Below are 23,809 nucleotides of genomic sequence, written 5' to 3'. Positions count from 1 at the left end.
CAAGTCCTTCGGTAATAAGCTGCAATTTGGCGAGTTGTGAAGGATTCTTGAAAACAGAAGCTTCAAGGTGTTTATTGGCATAAAACCAACATATTAAAAAAAACACTTAAAACAACCACATAGCCTTTAAAACCCGCCAGCTAAATGTTAATGCTAACACATTCGGGAAAGGCACATTTAGACCTTCACTATAACAGCACTCAGTCACGTTCTTTTTAATGCCGTGTAACAGAAACTGTCTTGAAGCCCTTGATACCTGAATTGATTTCCAATAATTGAAAAAAAATGGAGGGGGCGTTAAGCAGAGAATGTTCATTTGACTCAAACAGATAAAAAGCCAGATATAATACAAATAAGTGACAAAAGGCATGATGTAGAAATCTTCCAACTTCTATACCAGGGGTGTCAAACTCATTTTTTTTCACGGGCCACATTGTAGTCATAGTTTCTTTCGGAGGGCCATTATGACTGTCAACCCAAATAAATGTATAAGCACCTCATATTATATACAGTAAAAGCTACAAAACAAACTGACAAATAACTCGTTTGCAAATCAGATGAGTAAAAACTGGTCAAATATTTTTAAAAAGATGTTATTAAAAGTGAAGACAATTTGCAATTCTAGTAATGACACATGAATTTGATGCACAATTTGTCTTCGCGGGCCTCTTAAAATGATGTGGCGGGCCGTATCTGGCCCCCGGGCCTTGAGTTTGACACCTATGTGCTATACTATTAGACCCAAATGAGTGTGTAATAAACAACAAGTTCATTTGGGCCTCTTCATGCAGCGAGCGAGCTCACGTGTTGACAGATCTGGACATGGTTCTGGACTGGCTCCACAAACAAAGAAAGAATCCAAATGTGAACATCATCTGATAAATTTTCTTTTCTTGTCGACATGCCAAAGTCGACGCCCTCCCGACAATATCTCGCTCTCTTGCACGCACGCGCACACACAATGGGGTTGGCCAGGCGGGCACGTCAAGCTGACAGCTGACCAGTCACAAACTTTTGGGGACTTTCCAGACATTTCTTTCCTTGCTTGTATTTGCTTTATCTCAACCTATTTTTTTCCCTCTCGAATTGACATTTTTGTGCTTCTTGTCCGAGTTGTTTAATTTCATTTAAGGAATGTGGAGTAAAGTTCACAGGCAAACATGAGTGAACAATTAAAGGTGTTGATGTGATAAAATTACCCAATGTCACTCCTTGACTTGTTGTCATGGCAGAGTGACATCATCACACATTTTTCGTAAAGTATTTGTCTAGTTTTCTGCCCAGCAGCCACCAAAAGTGTGGAAATAGCCAAGCAGAGACCCAGTAATTACTCCCCTCCTGGTGCCCGATGCCCACCCCGACCCCCCCACGCGTCGGGCCTGTCAGGAAGAGTGAACAATGTGGCCCTCAGCGGTTGCGATAACATTCTCCCCAGAGAATTGCTCCCAGCCGCAACTTTCCTTTCGCATTCTGGCAGCTTGTTTCCACTGCCGCCAGCGCCTGTGTTGTTTTTCTTCAACCTCATCATCCAGGCTCTGATTAATGGCAGGGCGGGCGGCTACATACAGACCCCCCCCCCCCGAGCCAGACCACCCCGCCCCTCTGCCCACATGTGTGGCAGCCGCAGTCGTGTTTGTTTTCAATCAGCGAGAACAGTCAAATCGCAGCTGGATGTCTTGTTGCTCTTTTTGCTGGTCTGCAGGTTTGGAACAAGCTCCAACAGGGAGAACTCCCCACCACCACCACCATGACACACACACACACACACACACGTATCACATTCTTGTACAACGATACCTGAACATAATTCAGCGGAGGAAGTGTCAGGTGTAAATCAAATTGTAGGATGTCCAAGAAGAAGAAAAAAGAGGGGTGGGTTGTAACTCAATTGTGAACCACCTGGAGCATTTTATGGAGCTCCAGGTGGTTCACATGGAGCTCCATAAAATGTCAATCACAATGTCCACGAAATGTCTGTGTTTGCAAAAGATGATGTTTGAAATCTCTCTTACTCTCGGTCTATCTATCTATCTATCTATCTATCTATCTATCTATCTATCTATCTATCTATCTATCTATCTATCTATCTATCTATCTATCTATCTATCTAAATCATGTTCGAAATAAAGATTCTATCTATCTATCTATCTATCTATCTATCTATCTATCTATCTATCTATCTATCTATCTATCTATCTATCTATCTATCTATCTAAATCATGTTCAAAATAAAGATTCTATCTATCTATCTATCTATCTATCTATCTATCTATCTATCTATCTATCTATCTATCTATCTATCTATCTATCTATCTATCTAAATAAATCATGTCCGAAATAAAGATTCATCTATCTCTCTCTCTATCCATCGCTCTCTCTCTCTCTCTCTCCGATCTATCCATCTAGCTAGCTATCCATCTAGCTAGCTATCCATCTAGCTAGCTATCCATCTAGCTAGCTATCCATCTAGCTAGCTATCCATCTAGCTAGCTATCCATCTAGCTAGCCAGCTATCCATCTAGCTAGCCAGCTATCCATCTAGCTAGCCAGCTAGCCATCTAGCTAGCCAGCTAGCCATCTAGCTAGCCAGCTAGCCATCTAGCTAGCCAGCTAGCCATCTAGCTAGCCAGCTAGCCATCTAGCTAGCCATCTAGCAAGCTATCTAGCTCGCTAGCCATCTAGATAGCTAGCTAGCCATCTAGCTATCCCAACCGCCGGGCGCCGTGGTCCCTTCCCCATTAGGTGGCGAATACTAAGGCTAGCAAGTGCGCCGCTCACATGTGGGTTAATTGTGCCGGGTGACAGGATAAATAAAAATCGTTTCCGAGCGGCAGTGACGCCACGTCGCCGCCCTCGGCGCTAACGGCGAGTGTTAGCGCCAAGGGCTAGCGGCCAAACCGCAGCGCAGGAAACAAGAATCAAGTTGAAAACAAATCAATAACTCTCCACAAGGCTGAAGATTTGTCTTCACGCGACGAAGGACACATGTGTCGCTCGTTAGCGCGCATGTGTCGCACAGATGGCGGGAAAAAGTTCTTCCGCTCAGACGAGACGACGGCACGAGGTGTTGGAACCCGAAGATCGTCGGGTGCCGATGTTTTGACATGTGAGCGTCAGCCAGTGTCGACGCAGACTGAGCGTGAGACGTTTGCCTCGCAACTGCCAAAATGACAAATACCAAAACAAGGATAAAAAAAAAGCATCAAAAGATTCAACCGGTATCGAGCCTGACAATTGACAATTGAGAGTTTCAAGGAAATATGAAAAGAAGATGTTATCTTACAAAGTTTCCAAGAACTTAGTTGAACAATAAAAACATATTTGTTTTTGAACATCGTTTGTTGTGTGTGTCAATACTTTGAGCAATCATCGACTCGTGAAGAAAATGATTTAATTTTAACTCATTCACGGGCAGCCCGCTCCAAATTGATCTTTGACTTCTAGTCAATGGCAGTGTAGATTTTTTTTTTTTTAAACTTTTTTTTCAGAGGGAAAATATAGCAATACGGGTGGCACAGTGGATGACTGCTTAGCACGTCCGCCTCATAGTTCAGAGCGTGCGGATTCCATTCCATCTCCGGCTCTCCCTGTGTGGAGTTTGGATGGATGGATGGAAAATAAAGCAAGACTGCTTTCCCCAAGACGATCCTAATTTTTTTCAAGAAAATAAGATTTACAAGAAATTTACAAGAAAAGACTGTACAGTAATCCCCCATTTATCGTGGATAATTGGTTCCAAAAACCACTCGCGATAAGTGAAATCCGCGAAGTACGATCACCAACAAGAAGTACTGGGCAGGCTAACAAGTTAGCGAAAAGATGCTAATTCGCGATCGTGCTAACACGCGAAAACGGACTTCTAAAGGAATGTAAACGAACATTTGGGGCAATACTACATTGTCCTAAAGGTTAGACACGTTTCCTCAATTTAGAAGTTTTATATTGACTTTTAAATGTTTTTTTTCATTTAGAAAAAAATGTTACAATTCCCATCCTCCACCAAAAAGAATTGTTTTGCTTCTCAGTAAACAGCAACAGCATGTAACAGCGTTCAGCTGAATTTATTTCATGGTGGGGCCATAAAGAGCCACATTGAGCACGTCTGTGAGGAACAAAGTGGAAGCTGGGATGGGGCAAGTTTGAATGTAAAGAAGTGTGACACTTCAAAGGCCAGTTGTCTTCTTGTGCTGGTTCTCGCCGATCCCTCGCAGACGTCACACGAGCCACCACACCCGGCTTTGCGAGTGACGAGCGTCTCTAGCAATGTGCTTTGTGTGTGTTTAGACTATTTTACATGTTTTACGTGTGCATGTGGGTCCACGCCCATGCTCATTGTTTGCTCTGAAATTTTCCAAGTAAAAGGCCAACTTGGCCAAAAGCGGGAATGAAAAGCAGCGAGCTTCCAGTGATGAAATCAAACCATAAAAAGCGTCAATCTCTTCTTTGGCTTGTGTTTTTGTGTCTTTTTTTGGATTGCTGGCAGCAGGTGCCATCTGTGACTCCAAGACAGGTTTATCATCTTTCTTCATTCTTATGTCTATTTCGGTGGCAAACCGTGATGTCATTTTCAGTCGACACCAAGTGACAAAATGGCCGTCCCCTGAGATAAATAAATACATCTGCATTATGCTGCTTATTTAGACTAGTGGAGGTGCACAAAGCATCTTCTTGTAGCGAACAGTTTTGACTTGGGCTTGCCTTAACAAAAATGAAAGGATTCCCGAAACATATTAGCTAGCCTGCTAGCTAATGTCAACATACAAGCCGTGGAACTTGTTTTCTCAATCGGTCCAATAAAAGCATCCGGCCTTGCCTCAGAGATTGTGGTCCAGCCATCGTACGTAGTTGTCGAGGGCGCGGCGGCCCACGGCGGACATGACAGGCATGTGCGCGAAGGACAAGCAGCCGTGGAAGCCGTCCTCATAGTGGTCGCTGGTCACGCGTACACCGGCCCGCCGCAGCCTCTCGGCATACATCAGCCCGTCATCCCGCAGCACGTCGAACTCGCACGTCAGCACGTACGCCTCGGGCGTCTTGGCCAGCGCCTCCCGCTCGGCCAGCAGGGGCGCCGCCCTCACGTCCAACAGCGCTGGCACCAGGCCCGCCAGCCCCGGCGAGCCCGTTTCCACCACCAGTGGCCGGAAGTCTTTCTTGCGCTCCTCCGGCAGCAGAGCGGTCCAGTCTAGTCGGGATCGTGCGGCCGGGCCAATCCCCGGCTGGTCCAAGGCGCTGTGGTTGTTGGCCAGTAGCGCCGGCTTCAGGGACGGGTCAGCGCCGAGGTAGAGCAGCCAGAAGCGGGCCATGACGGGCCGGAAGAGGATGGGCACCGCCCGGTTTTGCTGGTAGGACGCGGTGTGGAAGTCCAGCGCCTGCAGGACCGGGTAAATCAGCGCCTGGGCCTTGAAGCGTGCCGTCAAGGTCACGTCGGCGCCCAGCTGTGGACACACACCCGTCAGACTCCGAGGTAGCCATGCTCATCACTCAACCGATGCTGCCTCAGCTATTTTTCTTTCCTTTTTTTCAATGAAATGATAAAGTGTGATTCACCTCCTGCGCGACGGCTGCCGCCAAGTTCCCTCCCGAGCTGTCTCCCGACACGCACAGTCGTTCCCGGTCCAGGCCGTAATGCTCGGCGACCTCCTGGGACAGGAAGGCCCGCGATGCCGCCAGCGCGTCGTGGTACTGGTCGGGGAACACCGCCTCTGGAGCCAGACGATAGCTACGGCAACGTTGTTTTAAAAAAAAAAAAAGGACATGAACAGGAAAAAAGCAGTGATAAATACTTTGCATGGAGTTGGACAAATGCTGATACGTGTGATTGTAAAAGTGTGGTACTTGGGCGCCCTCTAATGGTAACTAAAATAATCACTGAACAAATGCCGCAGTAGCGTACATGTTTTTCACTCTGATACGGTAAATTAAATTTTTAAGTGCAACATATTTTTATTGAATCTTTTAGAACATTTTTTTATGAAACATTTATTTAGCTACAATTTTTCCTTTGCGTACAACACATCTCACGTTATATTTTTTTTGTAAATGCAGCTTTTCATTTTTATCCATAAATCCAATCGTTTTTTGGGGGGAATATTTGTTACTCACTCGATAGACATGACGACAGCATCCAGCTGTTCCGCCATTTGGCGGCACATGAGATCATACGATCGCATCCCTGTGAAGAAAGAAGAAAAGGAGGAGAGGGTGTCACGTGATGTCTATCAAATCTAGGATATCATTTTTTTTTTAATTTCATATGCTAATTGAGATAGTGTTTTGCTTGTCACGATGTTTTGCTCTAACCAACCGATGAGAAAATGAAAAATACTGAGGCATTTTAATCTGATTCTTCGGGCCAATTGTGAATTAATTCTGGTCACCAATGATGATTTGTAAATTTTATTTCAATGCATCAATTCCTTTTCTCGGAGCAACAGCGACCTCTGCTGCAAGGCCACGGTAAATACGTCCCCAAAGATAACAGTCCACCTTGACTCGTGCCCTTATTGATAATAACTATCGAGCCATGTCTAGCTTTTGATTAACATATATATCTAGCTCGATGTAGTGACTTGCACTCACGTGCAGTTCCCAGCGCCCAACCTCCGCCGTGAAAGTAGATGACCCCCCTTTTGGGGCTGCGTCCACCCGTGGCCTGGAACATGCGAGCGGGTATGCCCCCCAGCTGTCCATCGCTGACGACCACGGCGGGGCTTGAACGAGCCTCAATCTCCTCGGCCCATGACACCAACCAGTTGAGCAGGTGCACCTGGTGGCACACGCCCAGCGCCTGGGCCACGTCACCCTGCACACAGCACAGATGCCTTGGGGTCATCCAGGAGCAATTGAGAGAAACTGGGCGTGAGAGATTGTGGAACTGCATTCAAGCAGAACAAGTCCAGCGTGTTGTACAAGGCTTACGCAAATACAGGTCACATGCTGCAGTTTATGTCCCTGAGCATCAAAATTACACACAAGTGTAATAAGAGAAGCAATAAATGAAGACAAATAGATGCTGCAAGAGTTTCATAAGCATCTATTTATTAATCTTCATCCATGTTAAATAATAATCAGCCCCGCCCTCCAATCGCAGCCCCCCCGTCCAGCTGTCTTGTCAGGACTCACCACACGCATGAAGCCCCGGAAGAGGGCGTCCAGCAGCATCAGCTTCCACGGCTCGCTCACTCCAGCGGGCAGCGGCAGGTACACGTAATAGGCAGCCGCCGCCAGCAGCACGGCTCCGGTGAAACGCAGCCTCATCGCTTGGCCGTCAGTGTGTACCGGGCCGGGGCCTCGGTGCGCTCGCAATCACCCTCCCCGCCCGGGTCTCGAGGTCCCTCCCAGGGTCTCAGGTTGGAGGAAGCACATAACGCCGGGCAAAGACCCCAATTTCAAAATAAAAGTAATATTTGACGTTCGATATTATCGCCTGAGCAATGAATTGTTGCGCGTAAGATCTTATTTTGAAAACGTGTTTACGGAAAAAGTGTAGGCCTTGCGTAACGACGCGCAAACTGGGAAATGTAGTCCTCACTGGGATAAAATGGGGAAACATCAATATGTTGTTAAAACGTTAAATAAACATCGCACAAGGTAAAACTCAAGTATGATGTTAACATTTAAGAAAATAAACACCCGAAGAAACGTTCACTTGTCAAAGCCACACTAACACTGCCACCTGGTGACCCTACGAAGAAGTAAAGATTAAATTAGCTGTACAACCGAGGGTTGTGGTTACAATTTTCTTTTAGAAACACATTACAGTTTGATTTATGTCAATCTTCCTCGCTATAAAGCTTTTTGCACGCTAAGAAGAGTGGAAAACGAATAAAGGGAAAATAATTGACAAATATTTTTCCCCAATCATGAAAAGAAACGTCATAATATTGGCCAATCATTGCGATAGACAAACAAACAGATTAATAAATCACTTATATGAGCCGTTCGGTGGCATCAAAACTAACGAATGGTTATTACAACATTGTAATATTTCAACGACAAAAAAAAATGTTTTCAGAAGACGAGCCAACAGAAGACAAATGATTGACAAGGATTCCCTCCAATCCGGTGGTAAAACGTCACACAATGCTAACCAATGATGTGCGAAAGATCAGAACGTGACGACGCAGAGGAACGAAAAATGATTTGTAATCGTTTCCTCCAATCGGTAAAGAGAACGTCACGATGCTGGCCAATGATTGAATTCCTTTAGCATTAGCAATAGTAGACCCTTCGACCGGGATGGAGTAGCTGTCAACAAGGCTCGTTATCTTGTTCAATGGATAGTTGCATATTGGTAACAAGTTGAACTATTTAGTCAACAGGTTACGATTTCTTAATTTTTTATCTATAGTGTACTCAACGGACTCATACATTTAGTGCTTGTGTTTAGCGTAAATGCTAATTTTAATACATCCTCCACCGCTACTTTTAGTCTTTTGGTCGCTCGCTCGCGATTAGTTGCATCCTCGAAAGCCGGCGTCGTCGTCATGGGCGAAGTGGAGCTGTCATGCCGGGCGTACGTCAAGATGTACCTGCACGCCTGCCTCTTCCCCCGTTGCAGCGTGAATGGGGTGCTGTTGTCTTCCAGCTCGGCAGGGGGCGCTGTCTGCGTGACTGATTGCGTTCCGCTGCTGCATTCGCACCTGTCCCTGGCGCCCGTCACCCAGCTGGCACTCACACAGGTAAGAACAGCTGACCTTTTGACTAGTGTACTCAAGTGTGCTAAAAATGGTGATGCTGCAGGTGGACGTGTGGTGCTCGCAGACCCGGCAAAGGATTGTGGGATACTATCAAGCCAACGCCTGCGTGTCAGATTGCAGGTAAATCTCGGCACCGCTCTAACAGTAAGATTGGTGACGGAAGCAACCAACCTTTTACAGTCCAACGCAAGGAGCCCTGAAGATCGCCGACAAGATCGCCGAACAGTTCGACGGCGCCGTTCTGCTCATGGTCAGTTCCTTGAGAACTTTTTGGTCACTGCAAACCAAAATGAAGTGTCCTCATCTATTGTGTCCTTTGTCACCAGCTGGACGGGAGCAAAATGTCTCCCGACTACCGTGTCCCTCCCATCGTCATGTACGAACGCAGAGACTCGAGGTGGACGCTGAAAGACAAGCACACGTAAGGAGTAAATCTTACTTAATCACTAAAAGGAAGTCAGATAGCGAAATGCTAAAACTGAATCTGTGATATGAAATCATGATTCACCTTGTTTTTGTTTATCTTCTTCCCATGCAGGATCATGCTGAGGCAGTGGGAGGAGACCCGCGCCATCGCCAGCCAGATGTTGGAGTCGGGCGACCACTCGCTCCTGGTGGATTTCGACAGCCACCTGGATGACATCACCAGGGACTGGACCAATCAGAAGCTGAACGCCAAGATCGCCGAGCTGGCCTCGCCAGCCAATGGAAACATCTAAAAGTGGAGGAGAAGTGCTTCGATTAATATATTACCATTTTTTTTGTTAACACGGAGGGTCGATGGAATGCCATTGAAGCCTTTTCACTAGTTCTCTTTTTGTTTTACTAACACAAGGTGAAAAATGACGAGGGTGATGTGATTTCAATTAGAATGATTTCAAGGACATGTAAACACATCCCAACTCCACTCCACATTTCTCCCTCGGGGATTTATCTTTCAACCGTGACATAAAAGGACCCTACCATTTCAGTGAGCATGTTTAATAAAAATAAGTTAACATGTCTTTGGTGTTTATTAAAAAAAAACGAAGTTGATCAAGTGCCAGAAGATAGCAGCATAGCACTACTTTTGTGTAAAAGACAGTAAAATCACATCAACATAGTTCATTAATACTGCATACACAAAAACAGTGACTAAGTTATAAGTAAAAAAACTAAAGTGAATTTGTGAATTCAAGCATGCACGGTACACTACGTGGTTTTATCCTAAAAAAATGTAAATTTTGTTTGTTCTCGAGTGTCTCACTAGGACATAGAAATAAATACAATTGTGACACATCAAATTTATGCTGACGCGAGCGCAACATAAACGCCAGAAATACCATTTTGAAAAGAACACTTGCAAATCCAAAGGACAGTCAGCGGTGTTTTAAATTGATCCTAATGATTATATTCTTGCGTACGTGTATAGTGTTGAAGTCTGTGTAAATATTTGTGTACTTTGGTCCTCTGCTTTTTTGTGTGCTCCAAAAATGTAAACTCTCATACTGGAAATGCAGAGTTTTTTTTTTTTTTTTCCCATTGAAGATGTGACCTTGACATTCCATGTAACTTGGCCACTTGAACTTGCAGCGTTTGTAGTGTGTGCCACGTCGTTCCATTCAAGATTTTCAGGCGGGCGGTTCAAACATGACGGAAGGACGGCCGCCCATCGAAGAAAGTGACTTCGGTGCTATTAGGGGAAGAGGCCGGCGCCAGGTTCCGTCAGGGTGCCTCCGCCTCCGCCTCGTCGCTCTGCTCAGCCACCAAGTTGAGTGTGATGATCTCTTCCAGCGGAGACTCCAGGATGTCAAAGGGCTCCAGCGTGGAGCAAGCGCTCCGCACTTGCTGCTCGGCCCACGGCAAAGTCACCTGACATCGGGCACCAACAACAACATGAAGTAACACGTCAGTCGAAAGGAGCGCCACCTCAAAATACCTGAACGGTGATGAATTTTTCCGACGGATCTTCACTGCAGCTGAGTTCTTCGCCAAAGCAGAGAGTGAAGCTGCATTGTGGCGGCTCGCCGCCGTTCACACAAAAGTTGTCCAGCTCTGAAAAGCAGAACACAAAGTCAGGAGTTTTGCGGCAAGCTGAAGATTTCTGTTTAAAGCACAGGTGTCAAACTCAAGGCCCGGGGGCCAGATACGACCCGCCACATCATTTTGTGTGTCCCGCGAAGACAAATTGTGCATCAAATTTGTGTGTCATTACTAGAATTGCAAATTGTCTTCACTTTTAATATCTTTTTTTTAAAATATTTGATCAGTTTTTACTTGATTTGAAAACGAGTTATTTGTCATTTTGTTTTGTAGCTTTGACTGTATATAATATGAGGTGCTCATACATTTATTTGAGTTGACAGTCATAATGGCCCTCTGAAAGAAGCTATGACTACAATTCCCGTGAAAAAAATTAGTTTGACACCCCTGGTTTGAAGTATTAAGATTTCCACTCACGTTCCTTGAAGGCATCTTTGCTAAAGAGCAGGACGGACTCTGAGTTCCTCTCCATCTTGGATAAGGCGGGCGAGCTGCCGTGAGGCCCCGTCCAGAACACGCGGCCGCGGCAGAAGCGGCGGCCGTAGACGCCCTGGCGGGTGGACGTGAGCAATATGCCCTTCTCCATGAAGGGCAGCAGGGAGAGCAGCTCCACCCTTCCGGCGGACATCGAAGGCGGCGGCTCCGGCAGGTGGATGCGCGGGAAGCAGGCGTCGATGGCCGGTGTGGGCGGCGCAGGCGAGGAGGACGGCACGTACAGCACCCGCACGTCGGCCCCCTGGATGTGTCGCGTCAGCACTTTCTGGCCCAAGTAGTGCACGGCCACGTGCAGCGAGTCCTTCTCTGCGTAAGCATTCGTAACTTATTGCAATTTTCTTGACACTTTGTCGTCTCGCTCGCTCAACGCTTACCTTCCTCTGGAGGCGCGACACTCTCCTGGATACACACGTCCAGTTGGATCTCGCTGAGCGCTGCAGAGAAAAAAAAACGTCAGTCAAGGTTCTTCCAAGTGCTGGTGCGAGCTCAAACTCACGGGCTTCCATTGAGTGGTTGTCCATCAGTGCCGGGAGAAGCTCAGGCTGCAGCCCGATGTCTTCGGCGATCTGAGTTGCCGCGAAACAACAGTTACACGAGTAAGCAGTGCTAGGAATGCTAACGAGCTAGCAAAGCTTCTTGAGCAGCATGGCGAGAATGCTTTCAATTTGTGGATGGATGCGACACGCACTGGCTCAATTTTGCCCTCATCCGCCGCCGTCTTCATGTGCTTGACGTGAGGGACGTCTTCATCGGCCGTGACGTCGTCGCTGCTGCTGCTGTTGCTCCTGCGCTTGCATTTACGGATTCTTTTCTCACATTTCCTCTCTGGAATTAGTGCTCCTTGACAGACGTGGAATTCTCATTTGTGCCCTGACACCGACTCTCCCAAAAAACAAGCGAACGGTCCTTTCTCACCTTGCTCGTCGGGTGGTACCAGTCGGTAGACTTTGTACGGCTCTGAGATGTCCAGCTGGGCTCGCTCCACAACCTCACAAAACTCGGGGCTCTTTTTGAGGGCGCAGCGCAGACGCGTCTTCCAGCTGGCTGGGTTGTTATCGCTTAGCCTGCCCTTGAACTCGGCCCATGCCTTAACGACAAACAACATTGTAGCGCCTTGCTTTTCTTCTCTCTCTCCTTGTGTACTTCTGCTAACACACACCTTGAAGATGGCGGCATCCTCATCCTTACGAAAGTCTTGCTTGCCGGCATGTTTCCAGGGGATGCGGAACATGGTTTTGGCCTCATCCTCCCATTTCAGACCCGGAAATTTACCACTGCTCACCTGCCAACACATGGCACTTTTGATCGAAAGTGGTCCTGCCCTGATTAGCGTCTTTGGGAAGGTCCTTAATACCAAGTGACGCTTTGGCCTGAGTATAAAAACTGTGAAAAGATGTTTTAATGAAATTGTAAGAAGGGTGGGGGTGGGGGGGACTTTTTTCCTTTTTTTAAAGTCGATTTCAAGAGTTTCTGCAGCGCGCCCTCCACCCACCCCGAGCCGACTAACGCGAATGCGCGCACCTGTTTCACCATCCACAAGCGCAGTTTGCGGGTGGGTCGCGGCGTCGTAGAGGCCATGACTCCCACGCAAGCAACTCCGAGGCACTCTGAGGGGCGGTGGAGGATACAGACAAAATATGCATAACGCACCATTAGCTCAGAAACAAATGAATGTACAAAAAAAAACCAACAACAGCCGAACCCAGGACGCCACTTCCGCGTTCGAGACCCTCAAAAAAACACTTTCGTTATTAGTCAGCAAACTATCGAAATCTTCTCAATTCGACAATCGGCTATATGGGTGGCACAAACAAGACCAATAAAATTTAGCAAGCTAAGAGGGCATCGAAAAAAATCAACGGTGATAATTCGGAAGTGGATTTAAGTTTCGTTTACCTGGCTGGCCCCCGCAGAAGCTTGCTGCTTGTTTCGAGTTTAGTGTGCGCGCTCCTGTGGGCCGCGCATTTATTGTGTATTGCATAAACTGGATACTTGCGAACGCGCAGAAGCGCAGGAGGCGTTTCGCTGAAATCACGTGACTTCTTGGAAGCCTACCGTGCGCCGGCCACTAGGGGGAGACAAAAGAGCACAAACGCACGCATGATGACGGCGATTATGTTATTGGGCTTGTAAAATGTCACATACCGTGAGCCAGTGTTTGAAGAGTACATATTTATTGATCATCAATAAAGCACAAAATTGATCATCTTGGCACATTCAAGTACATACTGAGGAACAGGATAGAACAGGGGTGTCAAACTCATTTTTATAGTGGGCCACTTCCCTCAGAGGGGTGTTATGACATAAATTAAATGTTGAATCCTCTCATATTAGTACGTACACAATGAATGGATAGATTATGGATTACTAGTTTTTAAATCATAAATATTTTCTTCAATATCAATTATAAATCTTCAATTACTGTAAAAAGATCATAAAAAAATCTTGCAAAATTCATTTTTCATTGCAAATTACAAATTTTGGTACGGATTTTAGATGACTTGCTTTCGCGGGCCATATAAAATAACACGATGGACCGGATCTGGGATAGACAATCAGTTTTGCTCTCTTTTTATTTTGTTCACTTTTGGACTGCTGAGCAGCGAGTCTTAAGCTATGCAGCTCATTCTGCATCAACGTAAAGCGTGTACGGCGGACGGAACCTGGCTCAGCTTCTGTGATGCTGGTGAGTTGTGTTCCTGGGAACCTTTTCACCAAGAGGAACCTCCATCAGTTTCTAAAGGAAAGCATCAAAGTCAAACAAACTGGTGTTGGCAACCTGTGCGCGCTTTTTCCCAAAAGAACATTAAATGCGCACAAGTAGCGGGAGAAAAGTTAAGGAGTCAACTAACTTAGCCGTTGAATGCATTGGAATTCAATTTCACCTTGAGCATTCGAGCGTGGTAGGCGTTGTCATCCTCGTTGTCGGCCCTCTGCGTGTCCACACGGTAGCGTTCGCAGGCTCGGATCAGGTCGCGGGCATCGTACAGAGGGGCGGGGTCCAGTGAGTGAGCGTTGATCAGACTGACCAGGTACTCCCTGTAGTGTTTCCTGAACAAAACAAAGGCTGCATTGTCTATCAAGAATTTTTCTTAATTTAATCTTCTTCCTTGGGTCACTTTTGATTTTTAAAGTCTGTAATAATTACCCTGAACTTTTATTCTGCAGTGCCTTTTATTTGACCTCTTTAATCGTATTTGCAAATGTTAAACCTGCTAAATATTTACAATGTTACATTCTAATTTGTGGAGTTCACACGGAGATAAATGATGAGAGTCGCACTCACTCGCAGAGTCCGGCCTGGCCCGGCTGAGTCTGGACGCCACACGGCGAGTCCACAGTCTGACCGCCTTCGTCCTTTTGCTCCATTACGCCGCACGTGTCTGCGTCATGCAGGAGAGCGCACTCAAACATTTTATAGGGCAGAAATGCAGTGGGCCTAATCCGGACCCCTGTGTTCTTTCCAAACAATTGCTTCTCGGTCACTCTCACCTGCTTGCGGTTCATCCGAACGTTCCGTGTTGAAGTCCACGCCGCTCCTCTGACAAACGGGAGCAGATGGGACACGTGAGCAAAGCTGCGGAAGCTGCGGAAATGTGCGGCGCGGTCGCTCGCACCTGCAGCAACGCCTGCAGCTGCGTGGCCTCCCAGTCCCGCAGGTAGAAGAGGCAGTCGCGAGGATGATGAGCGTGGAAGCTCGTGAAAGGGCACTGCTCCATCCTGCAGCCCGTCTGCAACAGAAAAAAAAGGACTCTCGCGCTATCCTCAAGCAGGAGAAGAGACACTAAGAAAAGCATGCCACCCGTGTCCGCCTTAAAAAAAAACAAAAAACAAAGCAGCGGCGTACCCACCGTGTAGTAAGGGTTGTTGCATCCGCTGCAGAACTGGTACCTGCACTGGGAGCAGCTGAAGTGCATGCAGCCGCCTTTGGTCAGCGCGTACTGGAAGCGGCAGTGGGGGCAGGCTGCAAAAACCAAGACCACGCTCACTCTTGCAACCTTCAGCGAGTGAGTGAGAACAGCAGGCCGTCACTCACTTATCCCGTTGTCCCTTAGGTAACCGGCCAGGCCCAGCCTCTGGTACTCGGGGTCGTTATCCCGCTTCCACTGCTGGAACTGCTCGCAGGTCAGATCCTGGTGCTGAGGCTCCCACTGTCGAGGCGGTCAGATGCAAATCAAGCCGTCGGCGTATCGGACCGCCGGGCGCGGGTCGGCACTCACCGCTTTCTTGCACTTAGCGCAGAAGCTGTTGCAGCAGGACAGACAGGTCACCTTCAGCTGGTCGCCTTCGTTAATGAAGCCCGACACGCACTGCGTGACAAAAAACATGATATATGTAAAAAGGAGCGCTTCATTTGAGCTTTTCATGAGACTATGCAGAAGAAGTAATACGCAAGATACAATAGGCGGGGTGGGCAGGACTACAAAAGCGAGACCACCATCCAGTCTTAAAATGTGAAGACCATAACCATGCACACTCACATGGCTGCACCACAAAAACTTGGGGTCCTTCCTGAGCACGTGCTCGGTGAGCTTCTTGTGGAAGAGGTCGTAGACGTCAGGCTCCAAACATTCCCGCAACTGCAAAGTGCAAATCCGGTGAGGTCATGGCAGCCCCTCCCCTCGCAACCTGTCCGCGGCTCATACCTGGATGTCCAGCGTGGAGAAGTAGCTGTCATGCTCCTCGGGATCGGTGATGTCGGGCCCGCGACAGATGGGACAAACCATGTCCCAGATGTGCCTGTCGCGCACCATGATGGTGAAGTGCTGGGTGAAGCACTCCAGACACACCGAGCACTGACATGACGTCAGAGACTGCATCTGTGAAAACATTGGTGAAAACATTCAAATGGTGTTTGCAGTTCGAATTTTTTTTTTGCTGACCTTGCTTCGGGGGAAGATGCTCAGGCAGCAGGGACACTCGTTGTTGAGGACGCGCCTGATGAAGTCGCGGTCGTGCGACTCCCTGACGGCTTGCACCACGTCCTCCAGCGAGTACGCCACGTCCGGCTCCCGGAGCAGCGACAGTGTCAGCTCGCAGCGCCCCCAGCTGGGCAGCTCGTACAGCGCCAGCAGACGACGGCACATCCGCTGCGAGGAGCGCCGACATTAGCTCAGATGCATTCGGGCCTTTATTTTGGCGGTCTGCACCTCTTTGTCGGGGTGGTTGGGGTCCACAGACGGCTCGGGCTGCTCGCTCCAGATGCGCTTGTGGAAGGCGTCCAGTAGGGGGCGCTGCAGCACCGACAGGGCTCCCTTTACCTCGCCACCGCTTTGCCGCAGGGCCTCTTCGCACCGACGGGCGTCTCGAAAGCCCAGAGAGTTCAGCTCATTCATCTGCGCACACACGGCAATACCATCGTTTTCGGACCTGGACTCAAATCGCTTCGATGAAGTAAAAGTGCGGGCCACCCGCAAAAACGTCAAAATATTTCCAGAGTTTTGATCTAGTTGCACCAGTTGATGAACTTTCACCTACTGCGGGTGGCTGTGGAATTTAGATTTTGTAACCCTGTTTTTGTGTGTGTGTGTGTTTCTTTTGTGTTGACCAAAGCATGTGAGTCATCTGCATGACCTTGCTTCAAATAATTGATGTGCTAGCTCGCTTGAAGCGCAAACTGCACAACTTTGACAGATTTAAACTTGGGAATCCTCCCTTGCAGCCTCACGCCTCGGTAAAACTGTTGATTTATTTGATGTTATCTGATGGCAAATTCAGGCCAAGATACATTTGTAGCTAAGTATTGCAGGGGATGGGCTCTTCTGTGGCAGCGAGCTGGAGGTCAGTCGAAAGGATTTAGAGCCAAACTGTCCTCCCACAAGAGTGTTTGGAGGTTGGAGGCTTCAAGTCACACAAATCACATTGCTACTTGAAGGAGAGGATTATTTGAGGTGGTGCTTGGAGTCAACCACGAGTAGGTGAAGCGACGGTCACACCTTCATTTGTCGGTCCCTGAGCAGCTGCGTGGCGGCTCGCTCGGCGTCGCCGCCCGCGGTCAGCCAGGCCAGCTTGGCCTCGGCCCTGGACAGCTTGATGCCTTCGCCTGCGGTCGAGGCGCCGGTGTGTACCGAGGCGGCCATGGCGCAGATCTCGTCCAGCAGGTGCGGCAGTTCCGACGTCTGCCAATCGCAGGGGTCTCTGACGCCGGCGCCGCACGAGCGCAGCGCGGCGTACACTTCCTCGGGGCTGATGCCGCGCTTCTCGGCTTCCTGCGGGAAACACAGCGGGCGATGTTCAATGAGAGTTGCGTTCCGGCCAAAGTTTTGCCTCAGAATCAACACAATTATGAAAAATGTTACTTTGGCGCCTCCATGTGGCAACAATCAGCAATGACTGCACATACCCTGTTGCAAATAGTAAAGCAATTCATTCAAGTCTGTGTGCCAAGCAAGCACTGGCTGGCGTGAGAGAACAATTCCTACTTTGATCTGGCGTATGAGGAGCAGCCCGTCTTCCTTCATGCGTTCCTGCCTTTTGACATCCAAGCTGGCTCTCGGCTTGGGCAGCGGCGGCGCGCTTTTACGGCCGATGTCGCCCGAGGCCTTGGGAGGACGCGGAGCTCCGTCCAACGCTTTGCCCGGAGAGCCGCACACCTCGCACGCCTCTGCAGACGCGGCGTTGGCGTAGGTGCACGACTGACACATCCAATGAGGCTGAAGAAGAGAAAACGATCCAGCGGGAGTTCACATCTTACAAAGGAACATTTGGCAGCAGAGGACATTCTTGACGACAAACTCAACCCTTTCTTTCAAAACTGTGACCACCAACCTGTTCTCCGGCGTTCGAACCAGAACTCGAAGCCGGGCTGGAAAGCACCGGGGTGATCGATGGGCGAGGGGCCAGACGGGGGCGCTCGCAGACCTCACACAGGACGCTGCTGCCTGGATTGATGACCGTGCAGCTCTTGCACTGCCACTCTGTCAACACACCGTTCAGACGATCATTGTTTCGGCACCGAAGTCATCTTATGACAAAACAAATGTTTCTACTTCACTGTTCCGAGCGTCTGACCTGCGTTGGCGGGCGTGGAGCCGCGTTTGCACGTAGCGCAGAGCGAATCGTGCGGCTTGTTGACGGCGGCGCAGAGAATGCACGTCCACGTGGGCCGAGGAGCGCTGGAAGTAAAAAATGACATTCAACACTGGGAATAACCCCTAAGGAATCGATCTCGAGGTATACCCGTTGCTCTTGGTGGGCGCCAGAACTGTCCTGCTGTGTCCTTTGCGCTCGGGGTGCGAATGGAAGAGTTCGTCGCACTTGCGGCACAGCATCTGCACGCACGTGGCACACCGAGCGTGGGCGGGCGACACGCCACAGATGGAACACATCCCTTTGTGACAAAACGTCCGGGGAGAAAAAAATGTGAAGAGACGGTGGTGAGGACGACGGGGGCGGCGCTGACGTAAACCTACCCTGCGTGGCTTTCAGTACTCGGTCTCGCTTGTGATCGGTTCTGGCAGGGTGGCGATGGAAGAGGTCGTCGCACGCGTCGCAAAAGGACTGGCCATTACACGACGGGCAGAGTAGCGTTGCGGACCCGCCGCACAGATTGCACTGGCCCGCTGCGTACACAATTTCCAAGCTCAAGTTAAATACCAACCGGACTTTAGCTGTGGTTCACCCATATGCCACTAGAGGGAGCCCGCATAACATGACCACCACTATACAGTACATCTCAAGCCCCTCTTAATCGATAAACTCCATCAATGGCCAAACTGAGCTCAAAGTGAAAGTTTGTGGTGGCAACTGACATGATGATGATTGCGGTGGCGCTTTCGGAGCTTGTCCCCCGACTCTGTCTAGTCTGGGCTTGGGCGCCACAGGGGGAGGCGGCGGCTTGTGTGCTGACTTGTCCTTTGGCGGCGGGATCACAATGGCGTCAGTCACCAGCGCATCCTGGCAGAAAAAATAAATCAATACTTCTTCACCTTGCCTTTTCCAGATAGTACACTGACCTGTTGGACGTCCAACCCCGGGACAAGGTCTTTGAAGACTTCCTGATGAGGATGCGTGCCCTACAAATGAGGAAATGAGTCGTCGTGAATCAGCAAAGGCTCCTTTCGGAAGAGTCAAACCTTGATGAGCATGTCCAGCTCCGAACGTAAGACCATGACTTCCAGCGTCACCATGGCGACAGTTTCACTGTCAGGCTTGGTGACGTCATCGGGAAAGCTGAGCCCGTCCAACTGCTGTTTGGTGTAGCCGTAAAGGTGAAGCACCGCTCGGCCGCCCTGAGCAATGGCAACTCAGTGGTTAGGCGCCGGTTTGATCAAGAACGGGTCACCCTAAGCGGTACTCACCTGGATGGCGTCCACAGTGGATCTGAAGACCGGGTTGTTGTACTTAACTATGCGCCAGAACTTAGGCCTGATGATGCTGGTCAGATTGCAGCCATATTTCTCAAGGATGTTCAAGGCCTTCACCAAATTATTCAGTGACTCCAACACCTGAGAGGAAGAGCACACCATGTTGGATGAAATCCGAGTGAAATTTGCAATGTGAGGAAAGATCAACCAGAAAAATTGTCAAAGTTAGAAGTGTTGACCTGAGCTCTGTTGCTGCCAGACACATTTTCCTTCAGCATGGTCTCCACCTGGAGGTGAGGGTACTTTTGGGACAGCGGCAGCGGGAAGTTGGCCATCAACTGGACGTCGGTCTTTACGCTGTGGCTTTGCCCTGAAGTAAGGAGGGCCTGGCCTCTCCTCCTCGCCTCCTCCATCTGCTGCTGATCACCGCGACCAATCTGGAAAGACACCTTAGATAGTTGGCACACAACAATGTACAAGAACATCAGAACTTCAATTCAATCACATAAAGTCGTAATAGTTTTCCTGCAAGTTTCGTCTGTCAATGTCTGAGCTAAAACTGTCTTTCCTCGTTTCAGAGGCTGGCAGGCTCCTGTCATGGGGAAGTCCCAAACCAGAGCAACATTCCAGCTACAAATGTTGTCAACAACAAGTCAATAAATAAACACACACATAAACCGTACTTTAATAAATAAATTTAATAAATATTGATCGAGTTGACAACTTGAACTGAAGCTACATAAGAGCCAAACGTCGACATTCCATTTGTTCAAACTTTGCTTTAGTGAGACAAGAAGCGTCACCGCGTACACACAAGCAAAGTTTAACTTGACTTCAAATTCTTAAATTTAACCCCCGAGTACTCGAAAGACAACATTTAAGAATAATTTACGAATAACAGCGACGTTTATTTTACCTTAACTTGGGCGAGTGGACTTGAATGCAGCATGAAGGAGGAAGTTTGGCTGACAACTGTACTTCTGGTCCGCTGTGCTTTCTTTCACAGTAAAAGTAATTTGAAAACGCTTTTGAGAGTACTTCCGGTGTGATTTGGGTTTTTCACCGTAACGTTTGCTGGCAAAATAGAGAAAATTTAAATATAAACTAGATTTTAAAAAAATGCATCAATGTTACCGGGTTTATTTTATTGAACAATAAATATTGCTTTTACAGTGAAGGTGCGAGCGGAAGTTTTTTTTATCAGTCAGGCGCAACGGGTAGGCGGTCCTTCAAATCGAAAGTAAATTCAAGCGTATGAGGAAATAAAATACAATTAAACTCCGTCCTGCCGCTGCACTTCTTCTTGACTTTCACCTTTTTGTTTTTCTTTGTCGACAAAAACAAAGTGTCCTGGTCGTTATGCCTAAAAGTTCCGCTTTGACGATAAGCAGCGAAAATGCAACAAGGGTAAGTTTCAGTTTTTTTTTCTTAACCAAAGGAAATGTCAATAAATCCGCCTGCATAAAGTTTCTAAACTGTTAGCTTCACTAACGTGTCCTAAAAAACGTATTCTGTTTTACTGGAAATGGAAGCTTGACGCAAAACGAAAGTAAAATGAAAAGTGAGTCAGCACTTCTTCTCATCTGTTTTTATTTATCTTTATCTTTTGTCATTTCTTGTAGGTGGAAACCTTTCACCGGGCCTTGTTTCAGGAGGTTTGTGCTCGAAATGTGCTAAATGAGTCCTTTTATTTACAAATATGAAAAAAATGTTTTTATGTCACGTCTTACTGGAGTCAGGATGAGGTGAAACATGACTTTTTAATCCCTTCCAGGCCAACAATCTTTTCTCCACTGTTATTCCCTCCAAAATCCTCCAGATGGATGCCCTTCTTCAGGTCAGAATCCTCAAGAAAACAAATTTTTAATGTTGCACGGCGCACACCATCCTCAAAGCAATACTAAAAAGTCACATGTATTCAATCAAAGCAATTAATTGATGACATCTTTGTTGTCAGGATGTCAGCGTGACAGACATGTCAACGCTCAAAGCTCCACTGGACATCCCCATCCCTGACCCACCCGCTCCCGATGAGGTTTGGGAAACTCTACTTCTGTCATTTTTGCAGCGGGACAATAAAAGTTAATTGTTCCTATGATGTCATGACAGGACATGGAGACCAATGAAGACAAAGAGAAGAAGAAAAGTCGAGTGTTCTTTACGTTTTCCGTCGGGCGGGGATTTGTTTGTGATGTCATGGCTCTTGAGCTTTCTGCTTGCTCCCTCCCGCAGAGCCCAAATGTGGCTTCATCAAGTCCCACGAGATGATCTTGGCACTGGTGGGCAAGTTGAAACCCGAGATCGTCGGCCTGCGAGAGACCATCGTCACTGTGAGTGAGCGGCCGGCGACACATCTGCTTAGAAGTTGAGTCAAATGTGATCTGTGCAGGTCACATGCTGGATTCAACATCTCATCCCCAAAATTGAAGACGGAAACGACTTTGGCGTCGCCATTCAGGTACATTTTAGCTTGTTCAGATTTGAACCCGACACCCTCCTGTGATGTCACAGTAGGGCTTATTTTAATAGTTGCCCCATGTTTTCAGTATTTCTCATTTTGTTGGCTCACAGGAGAAAATCTTGGAGAGAATCGCTGCGGTAAAGACAAAAGTGGACGGCTTCCAGACGAGCATCAACAAGTCCGTGGCGAGATTTGGACATATGAAAATGTGCCCGCTTGCTTTTTGTGATGGCCGCTTTGTGATTTTGTTTAGGTACTTGCTGGAGAGGGGAGACACCGTGGCCAAAGCTTCCAAAGATACTCACGTGGTGAGTCCTTGGTAAAACTCCATGAGTGTTTGTTTTTGCAGAGCTGGACTTACCTTTGTTTTCTTTCCAAGATGGACTACCGCATGCTGGTCCATGAGAAGGACGTGGCCATCTTTTCCGACATTCGAATGATCATCTTGGACATGCGCAGCTTTTACGTGAGTCCAACAAATAAGTCCTTCTGCAAATGGTGATTTTCTCACCGCTTTCTTTTTCTTCAGATGGAACTTTATGACATGATCAACAAGAACATGGAGAAGGTGACCAATCCCAAAGGCGAGGAGAAGCCATCCATGTACTGAAACAGGCAAACCATGCCTGGTTTCCTTCTCTTTTTTTTTTTAAATCCCCATCACAGCTAAACTGTCCTAAATGCGGAAATAATCAATAAAACACTGCCCCGTGTGTTTGTGTGTGCTTCATGACACAGTTTTTATTAATTGCCAAACCAAAACTTTTTTTTTTTTTTTACAAAAGTGCCTTTCTACCTAAAAAAAAACAGGTAAAACAAGAAGAAATAACAAAAACTTAAAAATAAAACACAACTCCAACAAATGCTGTTCTTAAACATCTGGCCCCTCCCCGCCTGGGATGAGCTGTACAGGAAACATTAAAACATTTTTAGTTCCAGCCTGAAAAACTGATTTATCGTGCCGGGAAGTAAATTACCATGGTGATATTGTTGCCATTGAGCAGGATCTGGTCCAACTTGGTAATCCTGCGACCCTCTGGCGTTAATTCACTAAACCCCAACGTGAAAATGTACCATGAACGAACTAAAGTCCAACATAAGACTTAAAGGAGAAAAAAGTGACAACTTACAATTCAGTCACATCCTCGAGGACCATGTCTTAAGCAAAACAAGTTAAGCAATCAACCAGGAAACCAACACAATAAACATACACGTTTGCTTTTTAGGATACTGACAAAGTCGTCGAAGCCCAGCAGAGTCCCGACGATTTCTTTGTCCGTCTTCATGACAATGTGGATTCGAGAACCAATGCACTTGTCCACAAGCTCTGAAAGATCATAAACATACTTCATACTTCTGCAGACCTGGGCAAGAAGACATTAAAATAAAAGCTCATAAATAAAATGATACTCGCACGTGTAGGAGGGAAAACGCTTTCCAAATCGGTAAAAGCTTACTACATTGTGTTCGACAAATTTTACAGCATTCAGGTTCATTTGCCCGGTATATAAAGTTTGAGCATATTTTAAAAATAATCCTTAAAATGTACAAACCCAACGGGAGCAACTGGGAAGGATTCGTCGCTTGAGTTGCCGCCATGTTTGATGAAAGCACCCAGACAGAAACAATTGATTATGATAGCCGCGAACTAGACCTTAGCAATCGAGCCCGGCCGCCCTCAAGTATACTCTTCGTCAGATAAGAATATGAATTTAAAATGATGTCTGTGTTTGGTTCAATTATTGTTAAACAAAAGCGAGAAGACGGAAAAAAACTCCAATCCATGTATACCACGTGACACTGCAATTTGTTGTGCCGAAAACATG

General features: G+C 47.5%; 6 protein-coding genes across 8 annotated transcripts; 2 read left to right on the top strand and 4 right to left on the bottom strand.

The window, feature by feature from the left end:
• Positions 1-4,042: 4,042 nt before the first annotated feature.
• LOC148380955 (neutral cholesterol ester hydrolase 1-like) lies at positions 4,043-9,131 on the bottom strand. The gene is made up of 5 exons (XM_088364178.1): positions 7,123-9,131; positions 6,580-6,802; positions 6,103-6,172; positions 5,548-5,719; positions 4,043-5,435 (listed from the first exon to the last, which is right to left on the bottom strand). Exons 1-5 carry the CDS (start codon positions 7,255-7,257, stop codon positions 4,815-4,817), a joined length of 1,221 nt encoding a protein of 406 aa, XP_088220304.1. The 5' UTR covers positions 7,258-9,131; the 3' UTR covers positions 4,043-4,814.
• Positions 8,180-9,702, top strand: emc9 (ER membrane protein complex subunit 9). The gene is made up of 5 exons (XM_088364180.1): positions 8,180-8,681; positions 8,743-8,819; positions 8,880-8,949; positions 9,026-9,120; positions 9,238-9,702. Exons 1-5 carry the CDS (start codon positions 8,487-8,489, stop codon positions 9,416-9,418), a joined length of 618 nt encoding a protein of 205 aa, XP_088220306.1. The 5' UTR covers positions 8,180-8,486; the 3' UTR covers positions 9,419-9,702.
• On the bottom strand, positions 9,694-13,259 carry irf9 (interferon regulatory factor 9). Of its 2 annotated transcripts, none has more exons than XM_088364176.1 (10): positions 13,113-13,259; positions 12,738-12,823; positions 12,376-12,498; positions 12,132-12,303; positions 11,905-12,056; positions 11,713-11,782; positions 11,591-11,650; positions 11,139-11,522; positions 10,618-10,733; positions 9,694-10,550 (listed from the first exon to the last, which is right to left on the bottom strand). In XM_088364176.1, exons 1-10 carry the CDS (start codon positions 13,195-13,197, stop codon positions 10,404-10,406), a joined length of 1,395 nt encoding a protein of 464 aa, XP_088220302.1. In that variant the 5' UTR covers positions 13,198-13,259; the 3' UTR covers positions 9,694-10,403. The 2 variants fall into 2 exon arrangements, with proteins under 2 accessions (XP_088220302.1, XP_088220303.1); XM_088364177.1 differs by having other exon boundaries at positions 12,376-12,599; positions 13,113-13,171.
• Positions 13,260-13,373: 114 nt separating this feature from the next.
• Positions 13,374-20,519, bottom strand: LOC148380952 (E3 ubiquitin-protein ligase RNF31-like). Of its 2 annotated transcripts, none has more exons than XM_088364168.1 (24): positions 20,439-20,519; positions 19,762-19,959; positions 19,517-19,663; positions 19,292-19,447; positions 19,172-19,231; positions 18,968-19,112; positions 18,629-18,778; positions 18,396-18,546; positions 18,228-18,331; positions 17,985-18,133; positions 17,639-17,869; positions 17,153-17,425; positions 16,367-16,552; positions 16,100-16,306; positions 15,863-16,036; positions 15,698-15,796; positions 15,437-15,526; positions 15,253-15,367; positions 15,068-15,180; positions 14,834-14,947; positions 14,709-14,757; positions 14,503-14,599; positions 14,102-14,267; positions 13,374-13,953 (listed from the first exon to the last, which is right to left on the bottom strand). In XM_088364168.1, the coding sequence occupies exons 1-24, from the start codon at positions 20,469-20,471 to the stop codon at positions 13,885-13,887; spliced, it is 3,276 nt and encodes a 1,091-aa protein (XP_088220294.1). In that variant the 5' UTR covers positions 20,472-20,519; the 3' UTR covers positions 13,374-13,884. The 2 variants fall into 2 exon arrangements, with proteins under 2 accessions (XP_088220294.1, XP_088220293.1); XM_088364167.1 differs by having other exon boundaries at positions 19,762-19,971; positions 20,439-20,491.
• Positions 20,520-20,734: 215 nt separating this feature from the next.
• Positions 20,735-22,696, top strand: psme2 (proteasome activator subunit 2). The gene is made up of 11 exons (XM_088364179.1): positions 20,735-20,929; positions 21,145-21,177; positions 21,297-21,359; positions 21,480-21,557; positions 21,632-21,668; positions 21,755-21,852; positions 21,912-21,980; positions 22,094-22,161; positions 22,237-22,291; positions 22,363-22,449; positions 22,513-22,696. Exons 1-11 carry the CDS (start codon positions 20,882-20,884, stop codon positions 22,591-22,593), a joined length of 717 nt encoding a protein of 238 aa, XP_088220305.1. The 5' UTR covers positions 20,735-20,881; the 3' UTR covers positions 22,594-22,696.
• lsm5 (LSM5 homolog, U6 small nuclear RNA and mRNA degradation associated) lies at positions 22,695-23,790 on the bottom strand. Its single transcript, XM_088364181.1, has 5 exons — positions 23,537-23,790; positions 23,215-23,310; positions 23,114-23,141; positions 22,961-23,033; positions 22,695-22,887 (listed from the first exon to the last, which is right to left on the bottom strand). Exons 1-5 carry the CDS (start codon positions 23,580-23,582, stop codon positions 22,855-22,857), a joined length of 276 nt encoding a protein of 91 aa, XP_088220307.1. The 5' UTR covers positions 23,583-23,790; the 3' UTR covers positions 22,695-22,854.
• Positions 23,791-23,809: the final 19 nt, after the last annotated feature.

This window comes from Syngnathus floridae, chromosome 20, assembly GCF_059516105.1.
Source record: "Syngnathus floridae isolate MCC-2025c chromosome 20, RoL_Sflo_1.0, whole genome shotgun sequence".
Lineage (NCBI taxonomy): Eukaryota > Metazoa > Chordata > Actinopteri > Syngnathiformes > Syngnathidae > Syngnathus > Syngnathus floridae.
This window is presented reverse-complemented; position numbering and strand designations above follow the sequence as displayed.

Excerpts from the sequence above, each read along its gene's own strand:
- LOC148380955 (XM_088364178.1), bottom strand. The coding sequence starts at position 7,257 with ATGAGGCTGCGTTTCACCGGAGCCGTGCTGCTGGCGGCGGCTGCCTAT. Across the intron at positions 6,803-7,122 it reads TCCGGGGCTTCATGCGTGTG|GGTGACGTGGCCCAGGCGCT; the intron begins GTGAGTCCTGAC and ends TGCTGTGTGCAG. Across the intron at positions 5,436-5,547 it reads CGGCAGCCGTCGCGCAGGAG|CTGGGCGCCGACGTGACCTT; the intron begins GTGAATCACACT and ends GTGTGTCCACAG.
- emc9 (XM_088364180.1), top strand. The coding sequence starts at position 8,487 with ATGGGCGAAGTGGAGCTGTCATGCCGGGCGTACGTCAAGATGTACCTG. Across the intron at positions 8,682-8,742 it reads CCCAGCTGGCACTCACACAG|GTGGACGTGTGGTGCTCGCA; the intron begins GTAAGAACAGCT and ends GTGATGCTGCAG. Across the intron at positions 9,121-9,237 it reads ACGCTGAAAGACAAGCACAC|GATCATGCTGAGGCAGTGGG; the intron begins GTAAGGAGTAAA and ends CTTCCCATGCAG.
- psme2 (XM_088364179.1), top strand. The coding sequence starts at position 20,882 with ATGCCTAAAAGTTCCGCTTTGACGATAAGCAGCGAAAATGCAACAAGG. Across the intron at positions 21,558-21,631 it reads ACCCACCCGCTCCCGATGAG|GACATGGAGACCAATGAAGA; the intron begins GTTTGGGAAACT and ends ATGTCATGACAG. Across the intron at positions 21,981-22,093 it reads ACTTTGGCGTCGCCATTCAG|GAGAAAATCTTGGAGAGAAT; the intron begins GTACATTTTAGC and ends GTTGGCTCACAG.
- LOC148380952 (XM_088364167.1), bottom strand. The coding sequence starts at position 20,471 with ATGCTGCATTCAAGTCCACTCGCCCAAGTTAAG. Across the intron at positions 15,368-15,436 it reads GCGCTAAGTGCAAGAAAGCG|TGGGAGCCTCAGCACCAGGA; the intron begins GTGAGTGCCGAC and ends CCGCCTCGACAG. Across the intron at positions 14,948-15,067 it reads GCAACAACCCTTACTACACG|ACGGGCTGCAGGATGGAGCA; the intron begins GTGGGTACGCCG and ends TTTCTGTTGCAG.
- lsm5 (XM_088364181.1), bottom strand. The coding sequence starts at position 23,582 with ATGGCGGCAACTCAAGCGACGAATCCTTCCCAGTTGCTCCCGTTGG. Across the intron at positions 23,311-23,536 it reads TTCCCAGTTGCTCCCGTTGG|AGCTTGTGGACAAGTGCATT; the intron begins GTTTGTACATTT and ends ATGATCTTTCAG. Across the intron at positions 23,142-23,214 it reads GGGCTTCGACGACTTTGTCA|ACATGGTCCTCGAGGATGTG; the intron begins GTATCCTAAAAA and ends GTTTTGCTTAAG.
- irf9 (XM_088364176.1), bottom strand. The coding sequence starts at position 13,197 with ATGCAATACACAATAAATGCGCGGCCCACAGGAGCGCGCACACTAAAC. Across the intron at positions 12,824-13,112 it reads CTTCTGCGGGGGCCAGCCAG|AGTGCCTCGGAGTTGCTTGC; the intron begins GTAAACGAAACT and ends ACCGCCCCTCAG. Across the intron at positions 11,651-11,712 it reads CAACCACTCAATGGAAGCCC|CGCTCAGCGAGATCCAACTG; the intron begins GTGAGTTTGAGC and ends TTTTCTCTGCAG.